General features: G+C 40.7%; 1 protein-coding gene across 1 annotated transcript in view; it reads right to left on the bottom strand.

The window, feature by feature from the left end:
- The window catches only part of LOC120245870 (kalirin), a 298,908-nt gene that overhangs the window by 35,954 nt on the left and 246,685 nt on the right, over positions 1-16,269 (bottom strand). The window contains exons 26-28 of the mRNA XM_039253041.1: positions 9,331-9,400; positions 6,884-6,973; positions 1,599-1,691 (exon numbers count right to left, since the gene is read on the bottom strand). Of these exons, the coding sequence (XP_039108972.1) occupies positions 1,599-1,691; positions 6,884-6,973; positions 9,331-9,400 (253 nt within the window). The remainder of the gene's footprint in view (positions 1-1,598; positions 1,692-6,883; positions 6,974-9,330; positions 9,401-16,269) is intronic.

Here is a 16,269-nt window from a genome sequence, read left to right as displayed (position 1 = left end):
AAAAAAAAAAAAAAAAAAAAAAAAAGAAATCTGGGCTAAGGAGAAACCGGTAACGATACAGTAGGAGTAGAGTTGTAGCACACGTGTCATAACAAAGCTCAATGCTAATTATCTGAGAGTCAATGGCAAAGAAGGAGCTAAAAGCTCTTGTGATTTAAAGGTGGAGAGTACATCAATTATTTAGGAGAGAATGCCCACAACCCACTCTGAGATCTTATGAGAATTTCTGTAAGTCTTTATATAAAGAACTTTAAAAACCAAAGGTGACATCTTCAAAAGCAATTCTGCCAAAACAGCCAAGATGTTCTGCACATTGTTACTTCTCACATGAGTTCTCAATAAAGGCCAAGGGCATGATGCCGCATTGTAACTCTCTAAGCCATTTCTGCAGGGCTGGATGACTTGAGTGTCTGGAAGCAAAGCCCAAAATGTCTCTTCTTGGAGACAAGGAAAGAGAAGGTTTGAATGTGGAGGCAGAAGGCGAAGGGTGGTGCTCGTCCCTGAGCACACAGTGAGGAAGAGGTCCAGGGCACGGGCTCATGGGGCCCTTGCTCTTCTCATCACGGAACCACACCTGCTAAGCAGGGAGACCCCAGGGGCTGTGAGTGGGCATGCTACAGTGTGACCAGAAACCTAGATCTGAAACTGGTTTTCAGTTTTAGTGAAGCTAGAAGATGTGGGATTCTGCAAGCATCTCTTCACAGTTGAATTTCAGCAGATTTTCTCTGGAGCTCTCCTACTTCTAACATGCTGCTCACTCTCCCTTTATCCTTTGCATTTGAGGAGCAACCAGCCAAATATTCAAACTCAGGGAAAACTCTACCCTTATACCTTGAGAATTAATATACATAGGGGTTATATAACCACTTTTAATATCGATTTCCCAGGCTTTCTGTGGGGGAAATGTCATATCTTCACACTGCTAGTGTATCCTTCTCTGAAGAATCAGCCCAAATTGCTTACTATTTTACATAATTTGATTATTTGAATTTTAAAGAAAATATTTTGGAAAAAATCCAAATCTGTTGCCTGGCTCCAAAGAACCCCTACCTAACATATGAGATCCTCCAGACACAAGAGCACCCTTGTGTTTTAACATGCACTCTTTGAGTGTTTTCCTTCAAAAACCTCATAGGCTTGAAAAACACAGAGATTAAGGTAGTGGTAGATGCCACCCTGGGCCTCTGCTGCCTATGTAGACTGACAGTGTCTTCTTGACCCCTGATCCTATCAGAAGGAGGGGCCACCAGGAGGAATCTGTCCCAGGGGAAGGAAGAGAAAATGAGGCCTTAAGTGTCAGCCACTGTCTGGGGTGCTAACTACTCCGAATTGTGCAGTGGTGGGCAGGTATGAAAGCAGTCACAACTTGTTCCTGCTCTCATTTCTCCTCTGTCCCCCAGCAAATAAACACCTAGTTTCACAGGACAGGCCATATAGTCTGGGAGCCAGTGAAGCCAATGTAGGTTCACCTGTGAAGTTTTGCTCTTGATGGAGGAAAGGTCTTGAGATGGAAGCTTTCCCATCCTTGGCAAAGCTAGGGGCTCCCTGGACCTGGTCAGTAGTGCAGGAGAGGGTGACCCAGAGGGCAGGGGAGGTACCTTCAGGAGCAGCTGGTACTTGGTGATCCTCTGGACGGGCTTGATTAGGTAGGAAGAGATGGAGTTGGCCAGACCGTGTCGTTGCTGTATCTCCTACAGGAATGAAAACAGGCACCATGACACACAAAAGGGTATGTGTATGTGTGTGTTTTGGGAGGAAGTTGGCAGGGTGAGAAGAGAGGAAACGGAAAAGGGTAGACAATTATGAGGAACTGTTCTCTGATGGGAAGAGAAACAAGAGAGACCAAGACGAATACACAGATAAAAGGAGACATGGCGAAAGGAGAGAAGCTTTTCGGAGAGAAAGTAGATTTGTGTGTCAGAAATGAAACTTGTAAAAAAAAAATGGGAAAGGAAAAAAGTGGAAAAAGAGAGTGAGGAGATAATAATAGGCAGAAGAGTAAAGGAGAGGTGGTGAAGCAGAAGCGAAAGGAAAAATAAACCCAGAGCAGAGGCAATCACAGGGGTCTAGTGCGATGAAGAGGATAAAGGGAGCTGGGCTCGGATTTCTATGCCGATGGCTCCTGAGTCTTTATCTCCCTCAGTCTCCTTAAAACAGCACAAGGGCACATCTCCTTTACCATCCTTTCTCTCTTCAACTTAGACCCATCCCAACCTAGAATCACCACTATATTCCTTACAACTTCTTCACTGTGATCAATGGCACCTCCCTCATTTAGGTCTCTTGCCTGGATAACCATGGGCTCATTGTTTTCCTTGTGTTATCCCTGGTGACAAGTCTTTCCTCTCCATGCCATTAATACCCAGGCTACAACCATGACCTCCAGCTTCTGTTTGTGCCTCTAGCCTCTCATTTTAGACCATTCTCTATCTTGCCTCCAAAATGACCTTCCGTGCCCCAAGGTGTAAGTGATGTGAAGGTAAGTGAGGGGTCCATGTAGTCCCCTTGCCTCAAGAACCTTACACCGAAGGGAGCTGAGAATACTCACACACGTAAATAGCAACAAAGGAGATGGACGGTATTCCCTGTGAGAACAGAGAGCAATGGCTGGGCCCAGGCAGGAGTGGTGGACGGTTTAGTAGAGATAAAGACTTCAGCTGAGGTTTAGAGGATAGGTGGGGGGTGGGGAAGTGCAAAGCTGGCATTCTATAAATGGAAAACATATAAAAAATGCACAGGAAATAATCCTTGGGTATTTAGATGATAATGAGGACCATGCAGAATGGCATAGAGGATGCACACCTGGAGTCCAGAGAAAAATAAAAAATAGTCAGATAAGCAAGATATATTTAGGCCACTGATAGGTTTGAGCTAGATAAAAAAAAAATTAGGATTTGGTGTGAGCTTCTCAACGGTAAAGTACTGTAGACCTTAAATAGGAGAAAAACATGGTGAAAGCAATGTTTCAGAGAGAGCAATATTTAGCCTAATAGCAACATATGGGGTGGAGGTTCAGAAATAGAGACAGAGAAACCAGTTAGAAGGTTGTTGAAAAACACCAAGTGTTGTAACACAGAGTTACCATGTGATCCAGCAATTCTACTCCTAGGTATATACCCGAGAGAAATGAAAATATATACCCATACAAAAGCTTCCATACACTGTTTATGTATGTATATAGCAGTATTATTAATAACAGTGAAAAAGTGGATACAACCCAAACGTCCATCAATTAATCAATGGAAATATATAATGTAGTATGTCCATGCAACAGGATATTATTTGGCCATAAAGAGGAATGCGGTCCTGATACATGCTATAACACAGACAGACCCTTGAAAACATTATGCTAAGTGAAAAATTCAGTCACAAAAGAAGACAAATTATATGATTCCATTTTTGTGAAATGTCCAGAATAGGTGAATCTATAGCAATAGAAATTATATCCTTGGCTGCTTAGCACTAAGGGTAGGTGGGAGGCTGAGGTGGAGGTGATGGCTAAAGGGAGTAGGGTTGCTTTCTGAGGTGATGAAAATGTTCTAAAATTGACTGTGGAGATGACAGCGCATATCTGTGAATATACTAAAACCATTAAATTGTTCACTTTAAATATATGTAGAATCTTTAGCTATAGTTATATATATATCTATATCTCTAGGTATGTACTATGGGCTTGCCCTAAGCTAGGGGTAGTAAGAACAAAGCACTGGGAAGAATACAGGAAACACTTTATTTATTTATTTAATGTTATTTATTTCTGAGGGAGTGAGTGTGAGCAGGGTAGGGGCAGAGAGAGGGGGACAGAGGATCTGAAGCAGGTTCTAGGCTCTGCGCTGACAGTAGAGAGCCTGATGCGGGGCTTGAACTCACGAGCCATGAGATCATGACCTGAGCCAAAGTCAGACACTTACCCAACTGAGCCACCCAGGAGCCCCAGGAAACACTTAAAGTTATACAAAAGAGGACTTGCTATGTGGCCATGGAGGAAGGAGAAGAAGAGGGAATAAAAAACACTATCACATTCCTGCCAACTACCCCCAGAAAGTAGCAACTTTCTCACTCATGTGCCTCTTGACTAGAGGTATGGAGCTCTAGCTGGACTTGTCCAAAGGCGATGGGCAAAAGAGCTGGCAGCCTTACTCTCAGGGCAAAGGAACATCGTGAGTTTACTTGGGGGCATTGGCAAGGGAGCACAGGCAGTAGCGCCCCTTTGACAGTCCTCTGCCAGCGCTGGGAAAGCTGCATGCGGGGCAGCGAGGAAGGGAGGAAGGCGCCGCCTCCAGGGGCTAGGTCTGCCTCAGCATGCTTACTAACCAACATAGAATCGAACATCACAGCCTCCCAGCTCTCACATCTGAAGTAGAAAATTCTGGATCATGTCAATGTGTGCCCCTTTCTGGACCTTCAATGATCTGTGCATTCTTTACAAGAATGGATACTAAAAGACGGCCTTCTTAAGGGCTTATCTCTTTTAGAGAATGAGGGCCTGAAGCAGATATTTTCTTTTTTTTTTAATGTTTATTTATTTTTGAGAGAGAGACAGACAGTGTGAGTGGGGGAGGGGCAGAGAGAAGGGGGGACACAGAATCCGAAGCAGGCTCCAGGCTCTGAGCTGTCAGCACAGAGCCTGATGCAGGGCTCAAACTCACTAACTGCAAGATCATGACCTGAGCCGAAGTCGGATGCTTAACCGACATAGCCACCCAGGTGCCCCCAAAGCAGGTATTTTCTAAGTGTAGAACTTAGGGAACACTCTCTGATGAAATGGAAAACAGTTACAAATATTATGGGTTCTGGAAAGCTCTGGGAACAATCAGGAGGGGTTATTGCTCTCCCTCCCCATCTCTATGCTGAGCTCCAGGAACTTCTACCTTGTGGACTGTTTTCCTGGATTCCAGTGGCTTTCCCAATTAAAGTAGACGCCCATCAGACACTAGGTTGGAAATGGGGGGTGGGGATAAGGTGCAAAATTTGGAGGTTATCTAACTTACTAGTCAAAGTCTAGAAATTGGCTAGAAACAGGGGTAGGATGAATATAGGACTAAAGGAAAATACTGATGTGTACAAAATGAGCCAGGCAAATCACCAGTCAGCCTCAAGGGGCTCAGAGGTGTGAGCTGTGTGTAATAGGAAGGTGCATTGATAACTTGACAAAAGGCAAATTGTTACAAACACTGTAAGAGAGATACTAAGTATAACACATGCATAGGGAAGGGGAAGGATTCATGTGGGAAACATTTGACTTTTGAAGGATAGAAGGAATTCTGAAGAGTGACTCTGTGTGTGCACCTGCATTTTACACACAGAGAGGTAAAGCAGAGAGAGCACTGTGAGCAAAGAGGAGGAAGTGGAGGAGTCTCAGGCAGGCTCAGAGCACAGGGCACAAATGTCCAGAAAAATGCTAAGTGGAAAACAGGACACAATGCACTTAAAACTTCACAAAGACCCTTCTGGATACTGCTTATGAATAATCGATCAGAAACATGTTAAGGAAAATACATTATTAACAGAGGTAAGAGTGGTAGAGAACATCCAATATGATATCCAATAAATGCAGACACCAAGTTAAAGGAGTACTTTTCTTGGATTTTCTGTTTTATCAAATCTAACCTCAAAAATTCCAGTTTGGGACGTTCAGGACCATTTGTATAACAACGCTTCATTTTAAAAAGTCATGTACGTTTTTTCTTGTCTGCTTTCTCCCATTCAAGGACCGTTCCTCTACTGAGCAACAAGACACTTGTGGAATCATTTCTGCTTTGGCAGCATCAGGCTAGAAAGATGCTCAGAGATTCATTTTGTAAACCTAATATGGTAATGTTTAAATGTCTGTATTCCCGAAAGTGCCTAGAACTCCGTGTTCCCTATAGTAAACACTCAAATATTTATGGGAGAAATGAAAGCAGGCAGGCAGAAAGAGACTAAGGAAAAGTCCTGAATTTTAAGTCGTTGTCATTTCTGATAGAACTACCATAATGGCCGTCACTGCTACAGTCTCAGTGAACTTCCCTTCCCCCCTTAGTTTTTTCACTCCTTGTTCTTCCCTTACATCCTGCATTGACCCAGTTGATGCTGTTCACTTTATAGCCAACAGGTCACTCTCTGGGGCCCAGCACTATGTAGACTTATGCCATCATTTACTAACAGGAATGGATTCTCATTCTGAAGCAAGGGACTGGACAAGAAACATCAGCACCAACTTTGCTTGGCTTTCCTTACAGCCCAAGTGATCAGCACTGGCTGTGCTAAAACTCTCAAAGTCCAGGCCAAACCCAACCCAATCTTACTAGAATCACAGGGCTGGGATGCAGGAATCAGTATTTTTCAAAACCTCCCAGGTAATTCAAATGGGTAGTTAAGGTTGAAACAATTGCATGTGAGGAGTGCCTCTCAAACTTGAGTGGCTTCTTAAAACTCAGATTGTTGGGCTATAGCCCTGGAGATTCTGATTCAACAGATCTAGGGAGGTGGTCCAAAATATGCCTTTCTAACAAGTTCTCAGGTGATGCTGATGTGGCTGGTCTGAGGACCACACTCTGAGAACCCCTGCATTTGAGGGAGCTGTGTGTGAAGTAGAGTGAAACATCTTAATGAACACATGTGTTATATAGTTGGTCTCCTCTGCACACGAGATTGTGGCTAGCCCAGTTTGGTGTTGAGACACAGAGGGTGCCTTGTCTAAAATCACGCCACTTGAGATGGGGTGGGTTAAAACAAAAGACAAGCACTGCTTTTGTTTTCCTCCATCTTTACTCCTGAGACAGAGGTTTGGGTGGGCAAATTAAAAAGACGAATAAAGGATAAAAACCCATCATCCCAAAGTAGAGAAACATTTCCACCCACCCACTCCTCAATGACTCAAGAATGGAAAATCATGGCTTACATCAAAGAAGGTGCCTGCATGCTCCAGGATCAGCTGGTTGGAATCGGGCTTGTTTTTACAGTAGGTGACGTACATCTGAAATTTGTCTGCCTAAAAAGAACAAAGGCAATAACAGATAAGCATCCGTTAGTTGTTCCCTTCTGTTGACTGTGCCGGAAGGACCCAGGAGGGTTGGGCAGTTAGGATACTATGTGGCACAGAATTATCTGTGGCAAGTGTTCTGGGCTTATCTGGCCCATGTTTCCCTAATGAACTTTGGGATGCTTTTTCCTATGTGCAGGTGGAGAAAGCTTGCTGAAAGTGAGCTTATTTTAATACTAGTCTATGCTAGAGAGAATTAGAAAACCCAATTCACATAATGTATTTTGAAGTCAGAAACAATTTGTTTAGATGTTATCCCTTTTATGGATTACCTACAATTGTGCTTCCCATCTTGAAAAATGGCAGCATTTGCTCTAAAAACAAAAAATCAAAGAATGAAAATGAAGTGTGATCTCAGAGGAAGATCTGCCTTTATTCCAAATGTCTCCATTGGGGGTAGTTTGTAGGCCATGCCAAGTGACTATGCCATCATCTCCAATTTCCCAGAAGCAGTGATGGGGGAAAGGACAGCAAGGTGACCCTGTGGGGACAGGCCTGAAGAATGAGTCACAACCAGATTGCCACTTCAAGCCAACAATCTTGTAGCTCGGCGAAAATTCATTTCTTGTTTCTCTTGGTACCCTCTTGGTTAGTCCCTGCTGCTGGGAAAGGTGTGTGTGTTTTGGCCACCAAGTCGTTTTCCCGTTTGTGAAATGCTGCCAGCATTGCTGCCTACTGAACACCTGGGATGGCCTCTTCTGAGCCAGCAGCCCAGATATGGGTTAAGTAAAACAGGTCTCTCATGCAAGCACTATTCTCGATGCTTCTCTTATATATTAACTCATCTGATCCTCCTGAGAACACTATGCAGTGAGTTCTACTATCAGCATCCCCATTTTACAGATGTGAAAACTGTGGCATAGGTTGATTAAGTAACTTTCACTTCCCACAGTTAGAAAGTGGTAGAGCCCAGGCAAGCTGAATTCATGCTTCTTGGTCATAACCACTGCCTTTCCGTACACTGAAACAACTCTTTGTTTCTACCCTCATATGTGAAGATTATGAGACTTATCAAAGTCACTTTGGGATAATTCTTGGCAAAATGTGCCTATTTTATGCAATTATCTATCAGAGGTTTTCTGAGACCAACTTTAGGGTTTTATACTACCTGGGAGGCATTTATCATCCCTAGGGTATACTGATAAATTCTACTTATGGTTGATTGTTAGGCAGATCCACAAATTGTATGAAACAAGATGTGGAAAAAAATCCCTTCACTTGTTTTTTTTCTCTACATTGGCTGTGCAAGGAATCATAAATTGTTGATCAGCATTAATGTGAACTGTGCACAGGCTAATGTATTTAGAGGTAGAAAATAAGTTAACGAAAAGTCTGAGACTTCCTTAAGAAATGAGAGTATACCAGGAAGCAAACGTTAAGGTTTAATGTAAAGAAGACAACTCAGGTCTCAACCTGTGGAACTGGCCGTGCTATCTATTTATTACATGTCAGTGGACTAGTCAACTTCCTAGGGCATCTGAATTATTTCCATGTATAAAATATACAGCATAACCATAGCCCTATCTATTCTATAGATTGTTGAGAGCATAAACTATCTGAATCATGAAGACATTTGAGAAGTAGCCCATTTTGAGTGGAAATTATAAGGAGATCATTTAAAATAGAACTCCTGACCCTGGGGAAGGATTTCCATGTTTAGTTGTACTTAGTATCACAGGTGGAGTTCCCCGGAGATGTCTGCATTCCTATCATGAACCTGAGCTCAGAATAACATGGCCCAGATGCTAATGGAGACTAATGTTTCCATTTATAGAATTAGAACCTGGTGCATTCAGCCCATTTACTTGTCCCATGACAACAGCACCAGGAAAGAAAATGACTAGACACTAAGTTTGTAGGTCAGAACTAAGATGGATACCCATGGAATCTTTTCTTCTCTATTAGGAAAGAAAAGGTAAACGATGGTTTGATGGATTCCTAAAGGTCTAATTTTACCCTAATCCTTATCCTGTAAAAACAAAAAAACCCAAAACCAATGGCTAGAACTGGAGGGTTCCTCTATCATGGATGGTGGTCTTGTTCCACTCTCCTGAAGTTTCAGTTTTAGAAAGTTCCTGGAGAATTCAGTGTGGAGCTTGGATACAATGTCTAAGGACTTTTCCCAAGGAGGACTCTGCTCCTCAGGGATGGTCTGCTCCTCTCAGATCTACTTGTGCCCACTCTCTAGAGTCTTGGTCCTAATGTCAGAGACACCAGCCAGGTTAGGCACCAGTGATGGCATCTGACACCATCTGCACTCTGGAAAGGATGGCACAGTGGGAGAAGAAGCATTTCAGGTCAGTTACCCAGGTAACAAAGCAGTGTCCCACATCCTCAGGCAGCTGCTCATACTTCTCCAGCTCTTTGAGGAAGATGCTGCAAGGGGAGAGAAAGGCTAGATCAGACATCTCTGCATAGTGTCTCCTTCCTCACCCAGATGATTAGGCTGAGGCCATCACAATCCCATAAGCTCTCCATTATTTACACATGGCTTCTCCATTCTCTAACTGATACATGGTGAGGTGTAGTTTGAAATATATTAGAACTGTTTTCATTATAATTTATATTAATTGATTAATTAGTGCTACTTAAAACTGAATTGCTTCCCTTAGGGATTTACATTTCTCAGATTGAAAAGAAATTAAATATTATACTTGGGTTGGAACTTTCATTTTAACTGCAACCATGAATCTATTTTTTAATACAAGTTATCTGAACACATGGTAACATTTAAAAATTTATAAATACAGATATCAGAAACAATTAAATGAAGATCATCTATGATCCCAGAGATATAGTGGAAACATTTTGAATCCTACAGTCATTTCTTCCCAATTCTTGGCTTTCTTCTTCTATCAGCAGGCACTTTGTGCTAAATGCTATGAGTTAATGTTTCCTAATGCAGACATCATTAGGAAAGAAAATTCAATGGGGAATAAGTCACAATATATTTCAAAGCTCAATTGAATTACTAGGAAATTATCTGCTTTTGTGGATATCTATGGTGTGTCTCTTTTATGTGTGAATAAATAATGAAGGGTTGACTATACCAATTTCAAGCTAATATATTAAACAATTGGTTTGGGCTCAGAGAATATAAGCTCTAATGAGCTAGCATCACCAGAGTGGAATTTTTTTTTTTTTTTTCCAAACCACACTGGGGTTTTTAGGGCACCTGGGTGGCTCAGTCGGTTAAGTGTCCGACTCTTGATTTCTGCTCAAGTCATGATCTCATGGTTTGTGAGTTTGTTCGAGTGTTTGGGATTCTCTATCTCCCTCTCTCTCTCTACTCCTCCCCTGCTCTCTCTCTCTCTAGATAAATAAATATTTAAAAAATAGAAATCACACAAAGGTTTTAAAATAAAAAATAATTATGATGCTGTGAGGAAACTTACTGATGGAAATGGAAGAGGCAATCTTTTCAAAGGACAATTTGACAGTATCTACCAAAATTTAAAAAATGTATACTTATCTTTTACTTCTGCAGCTTTTATCCTGGAAAATTTCCTATATATTTTAATTTACTTATGTAGAAGGTGTTGTAAACGTGTGTATTCATTGTGTTACTGTTCATAATATTAAAAGGTGGATTATAGGTGACTGAGTAACCTGGATATCCACAGAACTGGACAGTACACAGTTACAACAAAAATGACAAGGCTTTCCATGTTTTCACATGAAAGATATCCAGGGTAGGCTGTTAAGTGTAAAAAGTAAGGTGTGGAAAAATGTATATAATATGCCACCTTTTGTCTAAGTAGGGAATATGTACTCTTATTTCCAACCTAAAAAATTAATGGTCAAACAGTCCAAGGTCAGTTATGAACGGTAAGTTGTAAGATCCACTATAAGCATAGTACCTATGGCTAACAATACTGTATTGTACGCTTAAAGTTTGCTAAGAGGGTAGATCTTACATTAAGTGTTCTTTCATCATCATCATCATCATCATCATCATCATAGGGGGAGGAAACTTTGGGAGGTGATGGATATGTTCATGGCCTTGATGATGGTGATAGCTTCATGGGTATACACTTATCTCTAAACTCATCAAATTGTATATATTGCATATGTACAGCTTTTTACATGTCAATCATAATTTGATATGGTCATTTCTTTTATAAAAAGGTTATCAAACATGAATTACTAGGACTTCATCAAGCTAAAAAGCTTTTGCTCAGGGAAAGAAACAATCAACAAAATTAAAAGGCAGCCCATGGAATGGGAGAAAATATTTACCAACAACATATCTGATAAAGGGATAGTATCCAAAATCTATAAAGAACTTATCAAACTCGATGCCAAAAAAGCAAACAACCCAGTTAAGAAATGGGCAGAAGACATGAATAGACACTTTTCCAAAGAAGATATCCAGATGGCTAACAGACATATGAAAAGATGCTCAATAGCCTTCATCATCAGGGAAATACAAATCAAAAAGACGATGAGATATCACCTCATTATCTATCAAAATGGCTAAAATAAACACAGGAAACAACAGATACTGATGAGGATGTGGAGAAAGGGGAACCCTCTTGCACTGCTGGTGGGAATGCAAACTGGTACAGCCACTCTGAAGAACAGTATGATGGTTTCTCAAGAAACTAAAAATAGAACTATCCTACAGTCTAGCAATCACACTGTTAGGTATTTACCCAAAGGATACAAAAGTACAGATTCGAAGGGGTACATGCACCTCAATGTTTATAGCAGCATTATCAATAATAGCCAAACTATGGAGAGAACCCAAATGTCCATCAACTCATGAATGGATATAGAAGATGTGTGTGTGTGTGTGTGTGTGTGTGTGTGTGTGTGCGCGCGCACACGCACATGGGTATACATATACATACAATGGAACATTACTCAGCCATCAAAAAGAATGAAATCTTGCCAATTGCAATGATGGAGGTAGAATGTATTATGCTAAGCAAAATAAGTCAATTAGAGAAAGATAAATACCATATGCTTTCACTCATATGTGGAATTTAAGAAACAAACAGATGAACATATGGGAAGCGGGGGGGGGGGGGGGTGGGGGAAGAGAAGAGAGGGAAACAAACCACAAAAGAGGTTTTTATTTTCACAAACTGAGGTTGCTGGAGGGGAGATGGGTGGGAGATGGGCTAGATGGGTGAGGGGTACTAAGGAGGGCACTAGTTGTGATGAGCACTGGGTGTTGTAGGGAGTGATGAATCATTCCTGAAACCAATATTGCACTGTAAGCTAACTAAAATTTAAATAAAATAAATTTCAAAATGAATAAAAAGGTCATTACCATAGGAAACCAGCTGAAGGAATAGGGCAAAGATAGTGGTAGGTTCAATTCTCAATCTATATTTTAAAATTTAATTTTGAATTTTAAAATTAATTCAAAATTAAATTAAAAGATATAAAGCAGTTCTGAATCATTCCACTACTTATTTCCACCATTGGAAAAAATAAATTGTATTGATTTAACCTATTCTGTCTAGCTCCGATTGCCCAAGCATTCTGGCAGTATCTGTTACTTGTGTTTCCCCCTTCATGACAGAAAAATATGTTGTTTTTAGTGTTAGTCATATGTGGAAGGCCAAGATGCTGATAATGATTGGTGGGATCACATATGATACAATTTTTTGTCCACCTGCAATGCAAAATTTTCTATAATAAATGAGCACTGCTGTAATAATAAGGAAAAGACACTTAAATTTTCTGGGGATTCCTAGCAATACCCACTTGAGGATTATCATCCTTCCCCTAACATGTGAATTTTAGAGCATCCTGATTTGAATCATGGAACAGCAGTAATTATGGTGCAATTTGGGCTTTCCAAATACAAATATGTGGTGATCAAAAATCAATAAAGTATCATATTTACTGATACTTGTTTTAACGCTTATTTATTCATTTAAAGAGAGAGACAGAGAGTGAGCAGGGGAGGGGCAGAGAGAGAGGGAGACAGAGAATCTCAAGCAGGCCCTTCACTGCTAGTACAGAGCCTGACATGGGGTTCAACCTCACGAACTGTGAGATCACGACCTGAGTGGAAATCAAGAGTCAGACGCTTAACAATTGATGCCCCAACTGATACTTTTAGAAAAACTGCAGGTGACATATATGTATTTAATATGACTTCTAAAACATAAATAGGAAAAAAATATATAATGCTGTAATTGAGGCTCAAACTTTTTTTCCAGGCCAAAAAGGAAGCATCTGCTTTTTTGCTACAAGAGAAGCATTCTGGTTCCCCACCATATTATGTCATCATTGAATTCTAAAAGACATTTCTTATGTGGTCCTTCTCTACGAGAAACACTAAAGAATATAATGTACAACATCTTTCTGAGGAGTTTTCTAGAGGTGTTAAGCTATTCTTTACATGGACATTGCTCATAAAAATCTTCACGATTAATCTCAGTGAAGACAATGATTGGAAATCCAGCTCTGGGCCATGATGGACTGAACAGGGCCTGGGTGGGGATGGAATGGCTTGGTGACCAGGGAGGAAATCTGATGGAAATTCTAGGACAAGAACTGGTAAAAGAAAATGAGTTGCTTTAAAGAAAGACAAAGGTCCTGGAAGGTCCCAGAAAGAGAGAGGTCCTGGAAGAAGAGACAGAGGGGAGAAGTGGGTAATCCAAGGGCCCCAGGCAGCTGGGATAAACTCTCTCAGCTTGTGGAAAACCTCTTCCTCCCCACTCTTGGGATCTCACTCCAGTCCCCTAAGTTCTTACTCCCACGGTACTTAGGCCCTTCTTTAGGGTGATCAAATAAATGATAAAACAGCCAGATTATGACATTCCACACAGGATACAATTCAGGGAGACTTTCCTTCTGGCCTTATTTACAACATAAGGTCAGTGACCTGGTCAGTTAAAGTTAAATTTAAGAAAACATTGGTAATTTTACCAACAGAACTGATCCATGATCTAGATGCTAAAGATAGTACTAGGAATTTTCTTTGAAATCCTGATAATCTAAATCAAGCAATACCATGACTTTTTGTGATAGCAACTATCAAAAGCCTATGCAAGAATGCTCAGTTTGAAAATTCTGAAGAAATGAAAGAACTATAAAATGAATTACATGTCTAGAATATTATTTGTATAGTTAATGTCTTTCTGGAAAATGAAGGTTTTAGCACCAGCCGCCACTAGCCCACCCATCTACTGATCCTGTCTCTCACTTTCCTTTCCTCTCAGAGCCAAGCACAAGTTAAAGTACCAGAGTTCACTTACTCACAGTTGGGGTATGTGTGTCTTCCAAAGCCTCATTTTTCTCATCTTTGAACCACAACCTTGTGGGGTTGTTGTGAAGATTTAATAAATCCATGTGGGTAAAGAAACCAACCCAGTGCCTAACATATAGTAGACACTAAATAAATACTAGTTTTTTAGGGCCATTGTTTCCCAATCTTAAACTCCTACTCTGAAAAACATACATTTGCACACTCCTCCCCATTCCTGGAGACTCCCCTAGGGGAGCTTGTGTTGGAAAATCAATACTAGATTACCTTTCACTAGAAAATATCCTGGGAAAATCTTGATTGGGTGTTATAAAAATTGGATTCCAAGGTTTCCTATCATTTAAGTTTGGGAAATGTTTCTAAGCTGGTTTCTTTACTGGAGGGCTTCCAACATCGTATAAAACGATGAGGTACATTCTAAGTTTCTGAAGTAAATAGTGTGTAGTGCTTCCCAAACTTCTTTGCAAGTGGAACTCTTTTGGGGGCAGTATCAGACTTTGTCTCAAGGAACACTCTGGAAACCCCTAGTTCGTGGTCCCAACACCTAGCCATGCGCCTCCCTCTGGGGTTAGGATGTGAGCTTTTGAATTATTCAGAAAAGCTCCCTGAGTAATTCTACTGCATCCAATCCATAGACCAGCATTTTATGGCAGCTGCCGCCGATTTCAGTTGGCAAATTCTATATTGACTCCTGTATGACTTAATTTTTTAATAAAAATAATCTAAGAACCAGAAAAACTACCTTGTGCTGGGCATATCAATTCATAAATCTGAGTAAGACATTCACTATCATCTCTACGTGATTGTTGAAGGCACGTGGCAATATTAAACTCTATTTTGTCCTTTAAAGCTTATGAAAATAATAGATTATGTAACTCTTATCAATATCATTCTGTCTGCTTCAAGTGGACATGGTGAGTTTAAATTAAGCATAAGAGGTCACAACACTCTTCACAAATGATAGAATAATCCACCTTCTAGAGCCACATCTTTGTCCTCACCATTTCAATAATTATATGTAATAAATCATCAGAGAACAAGCAAAGCAAGTAGTTTAAGTGTTTGTGTGAATGTCCAGGTTTCTTTCTGAAATGAATACAACTTTTAAAGAAATGTCAAGATCTGAGCCAAGTTATTACTTTATTAAATTACCATGATGCAATGTATTGTGCAGTTATTTTCTGAGGAAAATGTTTCCCTCTGGCTTTGTAAAGAATCTTGGGAAATAAAATCCCTAGCAATTGTTGATAGAAAAACTTTCAGATGGTTTGTGATGAAGTACTGTGGAAACAGCATCATTCCAAATGTACCTTGAGTCATTTTGATTCTGTTATTTTCTCCAAAGGTAAATTTGGCCTATGGTCTCAGTGATTCCAGAGAAGTGTATCCTTCAGTGAAGGTATCACAGTGTGGTCCCTCAGACAGACCTTTATATTAAGGGTGAGGTCTGCACTTAAAGGGTTACATTTCTGATGATGATGTGTGTGTACATACGTGTGTGTGCATGAATGATTCTCATGCAAGTGTACTTGTTAGAATGACAGAAGGGGAATGAAAGTAGAGGCGGTGGCAAGGAGGAGAAGAACAATGAGGATACATAAATAAATAAAGCTGGAGGGAGGGAGGGTGAGGAGAAAGCTCTCAGGCTCACTTCTTTGCAGGAAGTCCAGGACATTGTCTCCTTATCAAAGCAGGGCTGGGTTACTGGAGCTAGACATTATTTATTTATTTATTTATTTTTACAAATAGTTTTTTGTCAAATTAGTTTCCACATAACACTCAGTGCTCATCCCCATAAGTGCCCTCCTCCATGCCCATCCCTCCTCCCCCCCACATCCATCAGTCCTCAGTTTTTGTCAGCATTCAAGAGTCTCTCATGGTTTGCCTCTCTCCCTTTCCCCCACCATTTCTCCCCTTCTTCTCCCCCTTGTTCCTCCGTCAGGTTCCTCCTAATCCTCCTATACGTGCAAACATATGAGATTTGTCCTTCTCTGCCTGACTTATTTCGCTCAGCATA

Source organism: Hyaena hyaena, unplaced genomic scaffold (assembly GCF_003009895.1).
Source record: "Hyaena hyaena isolate Hyena2069 unplaced genomic scaffold, ASM300989v1 scaffold_434, whole genome shotgun sequence".
NCBI lineage: Eukaryota > Metazoa > Chordata > Mammalia > Carnivora > Hyaenidae > Hyaena > Hyaena hyaena.
Note: the sequence above shows the minus strand (reverse complement) of the source record. Positions and strands in the feature narration are given on the sequence as shown.